Source organism: Pelobates fuscus, chromosome 6 (assembly GCF_036172605.1).
Source record: "Pelobates fuscus isolate aPelFus1 chromosome 6, aPelFus1.pri, whole genome shotgun sequence".
Classification (NCBI taxonomy): domain Eukaryota; kingdom Metazoa; phylum Chordata; class Amphibia; order Anura; family Pelobatidae; genus Pelobates; species Pelobates fuscus.
Window position 1 is genome coordinate 217848648 of NC_086322.1, and position 7777 is coordinate 217856424.

Genomic DNA, 7777 nt, shown 5'->3' on the forward strand with positions numbered 1-7777 from the left:
CTGTGTTACATGTGAGACTTTGCTGAATACAAATATGTGTATTTTATTGCAGTAAAAGCAAACAGTATTATGACATTCACAGTTAAAATGTCATGTAGAACTAAAAAAATAATTTCTTATATTCTCCAATTTTTTTTCATATTAAATTGTTTCATAGCTAAATATTTGATATTAAATGAAAGCCCTGTTTCCCCCGAATAAAATTTTATATAATAAGGATGGGTGCATTTAATATGAAAGAGGTGAATTACGGTTGGACAGACATGTAGCGCAAATGCCAGATTTTGTTTACGTTTTTTGTTCACAACGTGTACTTTTGGCTCAGTCCTTAAGGGGTTAAAGGAATGCTATAGGGCCAGTGATACATAAACATGTTTTCCTGACCTTCTAGTGTTAAGCACTCTTTAGGTGCTACTCTTTCTCTCTCCCCCCCCTCCTTAAAGGGGATTGAAACTGTCCCTTATACACTTCCTTGGGTGAAATTGTCCATTTTTATTATCTCAGCCAAGGAGGCAGGGTGGGGGGCAGAGCCAATTGATGCGCTGGACAATCAACATCTCCTCATAGAGATGCATTGAATCAGTGTATCTATTTGGGGGTGTTTAGTGTCTCTATACAGAGTGTGGAGACATTGAGCAACACTGACCCAGGAAGGGCTTTTAGTGGCCATCCAACTGCCCCTGGAGGGGTCCCTAGGCTCTAATGTAAACACTGCCTTTTTTCTAGAAAGGCAGGGTTTGCATTACAATGCCTGCAGGGACAGGCTATACTCACCAGAACAACTACATTAAGCTGTAGTTATTCTGGGGATTATAGTGATTCTTAAATTGTAAAATTATGGGGGTTTTATATTTTCCATTTTGTTAATATTTTAATATTGTTTTATATACATACAGGATCTTGAAAGAAAAGCCTGCTATTTATCCCTTAAAAGTGCTATGTTTAAACGGTGAAATTGTGGTAGAATGAACATATGGCAAAAGTGCCAAAAATGTCTTAGGTCATAAATGTTACATCTCAAGCCTTGGACCTTAAGGGGTGAAATGATTTGAAGTCTTTGGTTGAAATCTTGTATATTGAGATTGACAGACTTTGCTAAGTATGAAGACATTTGTGAAACTGCTCTGCAAAACCACCATTGTTGCCTATTCCAAAATGATTCCTGACCTAAGATTTTAATGTATGCCTTGACCACTGAAAAATATATCTAGGAAACCTCCATATATCTACATCTTGGGTAGAGCAACAGTTTTCATCTATACATATGTAAATCCTACTGCCTATATAAAGCAAACCTCCACCCGTTATAAAATCTGCTGTATTACATGATCCTCTTGTAACGTTGCACAATCTGTGGTGTTTTTTTGGGGGGGAAGGGGGGGTATGGTAATTTTATTTCTTATTTTTTTCTGATTAACACTTTATAAATATTCTTGTTTTGTAAAAAGTCTATTTTATCAGACCATTAAAGGTGTATTAAACATTTCTTTTAGCTAAACATTTTTCTATGCATATATTTAGGTGGGGGGGATGGAAATTACCTATTGCTCAATTACCTGTAATTACATAGTTACATAGCTGAAAAGAGACTTGCGTCCATCAAGTTCAGCCTTCCTCACATATGCTTTTGCTGTTGGTCCAAAGAAGGCAAAAAACCTAGTCTGAAGCGCTTCCAATTTTGCAACAAACTAGGAAAAAATCCTTCTTGACCCCAAAATAGCAGTCAGATGTCTCCTTGGATCAAGCAGCCAATACCCCACTAATTAGAAATTATATCCCTGTATGTTATGTTTTTGCAAGTATTTATCCAATTGCTGTTTAAACATCTGTATAGACTCTGACAAAACCACCTCTACAGGCACAGAATTACATATCCTTATTGCTTATTGGTGTTTTTATAGATGAGAGTTTAATAGTTAATATAAAAATTAGATTAGTAGGCGTTCACTTGTTGGTGTTGAATAGGAATAACTTGTCAGTATTGTATTAAAGGAACACTATAGACACCACAACAACTACAGCTTAATGTAGTTGTTCTGGTGAGTATAATCATTTTCATGCAAACACTGCCTTTTCAGAGAAAAGGGCAGTGTTTACATTGTCCCTAGGGACACCTCCAAATGGTCACTCCTCAGATGGCCACTGGAGGTGCTTCCTGGCTCAGTGCTGCACAGTAGACAGCACTGCCGTTCAGAGTCTCCACGCTCTGCATGGGGATGCTGAATTTTCCACAGATTCATTGAATCAAGAAGGCGGATGGAGTGCGGGGCCAGTGTCGGTAGACCTGCGCGACGCATGCAATAAGGTTTTTTAATTCCTTTTAAGGGGGCTGGAGTTCCTTTAACAATGCCTTGTTTTTCTTTCTAAACAATGTTTTGTGCAACTTATTTTCATGGTATACTAATTTAAAAACTAATCTATTTTTTTTTTTTTTTTTATTATAGCCGCCATACCCAACAATGCAACAACCTCAACACCATCCTTATTATCAGCATCATGCGCCTCCACCTCAGGCACACCCACAGTTCTCAGGCCACCATCCAGTTCCACACGATACAAGATATCGGGACAAACGGGTTGTAAGTAAACAAAGAATTGTAAATCTCATAAGTACGTTTGTAGAGTTTTCACATTTGTATGTATAAAATGTATTAAAAATATCCACACAAAAATATCCACAGGCTAGGATTAGTGGACATACTGAATTAACGAATACTATGCTTTAAAGGGACCGTCCAGGCACCCAGACCACTTCTGCCCATTGGAGTGGTATGGCTGCCAGCTCCCATCACCCTTAACCCTCCAAGTATATTTATTGCAGTTTTTATAAACTGCAATAATTACTTGCGGGTTCTTAAACTACTTTTTGGTCGCTTAAAAAACCCTGGACGTCCTCACGCTATGCATGAGGACCTCCAGCGTTTCTGTAATCCCCATTGGAAAGCATTGAATAATGCTTTCCCATGGGGAGGTCTAAAGCATGCAGGCGCAGTCATTGCTGCGCAGGCGCATTAGGTCTCCCCCGCTGGCAGACGTCAGCGGGAAAGGAGCGTGGGTAGAGCCTGGGATGAAGGGGAGGGGGGGTTGGGGGGGCATTGTAGGATTCTCTATTGCCAGGAAAATGGCTTTGTTTTCCTGTCACTGGAGCGTCCCTTTAAGTTTATTTAGTTTTGTGAATGGGGCTGTGCTCATTATTCTCCTTAGTTGCCAGCCACACATGATGCCACTGGGTTATGTTGAAAGTTATGGTCATTATATGGGACAGTGAAGTAGGAAGTAAAATTTGTGTCTGTTCTGATATTAATAACAATCTTATAGATTCAGTGAAATTGACAAATTGTTGTGAGTTTAAAGCATTCGTATTTAAAGGGACTCTATAGTCTACATATAAAAGCAAGAAAGACAGGTCCCCCAGCCTTCCTTCTTGCTTTTATATGAACTTACATTTAATTAAAAAAAAAATTCGAGGTGTTTTTATATTAAAAACTTACCTCCGTTCCAGCGCTGAGCTCCCAGCCAGGCCGCGCCCCCTTTTTCGTCAAAATGACGAAATCGCGGGGCCCAATAGGACGCTTCTCTGAGAGAAGCGTCAGGGCGATGTGGTGCGCATGCGCGGCTTCGCGCTGCACCAATCGCGTTCTTCATAGAGCGGCATTGACAGCCGCCCTATGAAGAACCTGAGCGCTTTACCGCGCATGTGCGCGGAATGCGCGTTCGCGAGCTGAGCTGTCTGACCTTCTGTCCCCCCCCGGCCCCCACCCCTGAGCGGTGGGTGGGGGCCCTAAAATTCACAATAGGGGGGGACCTACTGTCCCGCCCCCACCCCTGAGCGGTGGGTGGGGGCCCTAAAATTCACAATAGGGGGGGACCTACTGTCCCCCCCCGGCCCCCACCCCTGTGCGGCGGGTGGGGGCCCTAAAATTCACAATAAGGGGGGGGACCTACTGCCCCCCCCGGCCCCCACCCCTGAGCGGTGGGTGGGGGCCCTAAAATTATCAATAGGGGGGGACCTACTGCCCCCCCCCCGGCCCCCACCCCTGAGCGGTGGGTGGGGGCCCTAAAATTCACAATAGGGGGGGACCTACTGTCCCCCCCCGGCCCCCACCCCTGAGCGGTGGGTGGGGGCCCTAAAATTATCAATAGGGGGGGGACCTACTGTCCCCCCCCCGGCCCCCACCCCTGTGCGGCGGGTGGGGGCCCTAAAATTCACAATAAGGGGGGGGACCTACTGCCCCCCCCCCGGCCCCCACCCCTGAGCGGTGGGTGGGGGCCCTAAAATTCACAATAGGGGGGACCTATTGTCCCCCCCCCCGGCCCCCACCCCTGAGCGGTGGGTGGGGGCCCTAAATACAAAGGGGGTGGGGACCCTAGTTAACCCTCTCTCCCCCCCCCCCCCCCCCCCCCCCCCAAAAAAAAACTTATCTCCCTACCTACCCCCCTCACCCTAAAAATAATGAGGGGGGACCCTTTAACTAAAAACCTGTAAAGAAAAAAATAAGATAAAAAAAACTTACCATTCGATGTTTTCTTTCTTCTAAAATCTTCTTTCTTCAGCCCCAAAAAAGGCCAAATAAAAATCCATAATAACCGACGCAATAAAAAAAAAAAAAAAAAAAAACCAGAGCGCAAAAAAAATAATCCATCTTCACCCATGGAGGGCTCCGCGCAGACTGAGCTCCGCAGGGCGGGGGAAGGCTTATAAAGCCTTGCCCCGCCATGCAATTAGGCTAAGAACACTCTGATTGGTGGGTTTAAGCCAATCAGAGTGCTCTCTGTCATTTTACAAGCGTGGGAAAGTTCTTTGGAATTTTCCCACGCTTGTAAAATGACACAGAGCACTGTGATTGGATGGATTTCAAGCCATCCAATCACATTGCTCTGTGTCATTTTACAAGCGTGGGAAAATTCCAAAGAACTTTCCCACGCTTGTAAAATGACAAAGAGCACTCTGATTGGCTTAAACCCACCAATCAGAGTGTTCTTAGCCTAATTGCAGGGCGGGGCAAGGCTTTATAAGCCTTCCCCCGGAGCCCTCCATGGGTGAAGATGGATTATTTTTTTTGCGCTCGGGTTTTTTTTTTTTTTTTTTTTTTTTTATTGCGTCGGTTATTATGGATTTTTATTTGGCCTTTTTTGGGGCTGAAGAAAGAAGATTTTAGAAGAAAGAAAACATCGAATGGTAAGTTTTTTTTCTTATTTTTTTTTTCTTTACAGGTTTTTAGTTAAAGGGTCCCCCCTTATTATTTTTAGGGTGAGGGGGGTAGGTAGGGAGATAAGTTTTGTTTGGGGGGGGGGGGGGGGGGAGAGAGGGTTAACTAAGGTCCCCACCCCCTTTGTATTTAGGGCCCCCACCCACCGCTCAGGGGTGGGGGCCGGGGGGGACGACAGTAGGTCCCCCCCCCTATTGTGAATTTTAGGGCCCCCACCCACCGCTCAGGGGGGGGGGGGGCAGTAGGCCCCCTCCCTTATTGTGACTTTTAGGGCCCCCACCCGCCGCACAGGGGTGGGGGCTGGGGGGGGGACAGTAGGTCCCCCCCCTATTGTGAATTTTAGGGCCCCCACCCGCACAGGGGTGGGGGCCGGGGGGGCAGTATGTCCCCCCTTATTTTTTATTTTAAGGCCCCCACTGGCCGCACGGGGGGGGGGGGGGGGACAATAGGTCCCCCCTTATTGATAATTTTAGGGCCCCCACCCGCCGCACAGGGGTGGGGGCCGGGGGGGCAGTATGTGCCCCCCTTATTTTTAGGGCCCCCACCGCTCAGGGGTGGGGGCCGGGGGGGGGGAGGAGAGTAGGTTTCCCCCCCCCTTCAACCACTATTGTGGCCAGACAGCATCCCTGTGGGTTCGGGCTTCAGCTGTCAGCTGAAGCCACGCCCACAGCAGTGCTGACAGGCTGTCAGCACACAAAGCGCGTTCACAGTGCTTTGTGTGCTGATAGCCCGTCTGATGCATTCACCCAGAATGCATCGGACGAGAGGCCTTTTTAGGGCCTCTGAACTCGGAAGTCCCTCTGGTGGCCGTCTGATTGACTGCAACAAGAGGTGTTCCAAGCTTCCAATGTAAACACTGCATTTTCTCAGAAAATACAGTGCTTACAAGAAAAAGGCTCCGGGTAGCTGTAGCACTCACCTAAACAACCTCATTAAGCTGAAGTTGTTCAGGTGACTATAGTGTCCCTTTAAGGATACAGTTACAGGGGGACCACTTTTGCCCCATATTTCACTTTCTTTACATACTGTAAAAGTACTAATGGCATACGTTGTGAGGTAAGAGACTGAGACTATTATTCTTACCTGCAATAATTTTATTTTTCAGCACGACTATGATATGAGAGTAGATGATTTCCTCAGGCGCACACAAGCTGTTGTCAGTGGTCGACGAAGCCGGCCAAGAGAGAGGGAGAGAGAACGTGAACGAGATCGCCCTAGGGACAACCGCAGAGACAGAGGCCGTGACCGTGATCGTGACAGAGATCGTGAGAGAGAGCGGATGCGAGATAGGGACAGAGGCGATCGAGGAGATCGTACTGATCGGGGGGATAGAGGCAGATACAGGCGATAATCTCTTTAAGCATCATGGTTGTGTTCTGTTGAACTGTTGCATTAGATTTCCCCTCGTGTGTTTACAATATAGAGTGACATTTCTGTTTCTGTAGTCCATTTTAAAGAGGGGTTGGTGAACAGTTAATCTTTTATGACCACAATGGCAAATGTTGGTACCCACAATATTTGAACTAATTTCTAAAGATGCTCAGGCTGGCTGGGCATCATTGGAAGCGTGCAAAATCTTGGTTGCCAGGGTTTGACCATCCGTTAGACTTGATCCTCTGTGAACACAATTTGTGACCTGGAGAAAATAAGTGACAGAAATGAGGAGCCAAGTTGACACACACATTAGAGACCAGACCTTAAAATGAGTAAGGAGTATGAGAGCTGTGTAAGGATTTTGCCATTTATGTTTTATCCCCTTTCACCAGCCTCATCCAAATTTTTTGTTTCAGTCCATAAGTTTAAACCAGTTGAAACACTTATTCTGAGCCCATATTGATTGAGAAATAGGCAGTAACTGCCATTATAGAGTTTGCTTTCTTTCTGTACATGTAGTTGCAGATGATTCTGTGAAAATAATGCTGCTATTAAGTATGCAAATTGCAGTTAGGCTAACTGTATGTATTATAAAAGCCTGCCCTGCACCCTACTTATCCCATTTGTCAATGATGAAAGCAATACTATTAAGCCTATTGCCTTTTTTTTTTCTTTTCTTTTTTCACTACTTGTATGCTTTAATGTTTGGCTGAACAGCAGACTACTGTGGGGAATGATCACAACCTATGTTTGCTAAGATGATGTTTATTAAAAAAAAAGTTTGCTTGTGCTTTCATTTTTGTAAAAAACTGAAAAACATGCGATATTTGTTACTGCAGTGGTTTTTGAGCCATGTGATTTGCAGCTATTAAGCTCAGTTACCTCTGCTATAGGGCATCTCTTATTTGTGTAGTCTTATACCATAATTGAAGGTTTTGTGCCATTTTATAATAAAAACCACTGTATAAAAAACCCTGTATTTTGTCTCTAATTGCACATTGTAAAAAAGTGATATGGGAATCCTACAAAACGTGTAAGTATTTCAGGTCTTAAGTATTAACAGATCTTACAGTACTGGGTGCTTAGTAGCTTAAAGCGTAAAAATCAAAAACCAGGCCACCAAAATTTCTCACCGAAGAGGAGTCTCAAAATGTGATAAAGTCCCATCCGTTATCCTATATAACTTTGTGTCT

General features: G+C 44.7%; 1 protein-coding gene across 4 annotated transcripts in view; it reads left to right on the forward strand.

Annotated features, from left to right (window-relative positions):
- Window positions 1-7550, forward strand: part of YTHDC1 (YTH N6-methyladenosine RNA binding protein C1) — a 47043-nt gene extending 39493 nt beyond the window's left edge. For all 4 annotated transcript variants that reach the window (XM_063458738.1, XM_063458739.1, XM_063458741.1 and 1 more), the window contains 2 exons: window positions 2445-2579; window positions 6316-7550. In XM_063458738.1, the coding sequence (XP_063314808.1) occupies window positions 2445-2579; window positions 6316-6561 (381 nt within the window). In that variant the 3' untranslated portion in view covers window positions 6562-7550. The remainder of the gene's footprint in view (window positions 1-2444; window positions 2580-6315) is intronic.
- The last annotated feature ends 227 nt before the right edge of the window (window positions 7551-7777 follow it).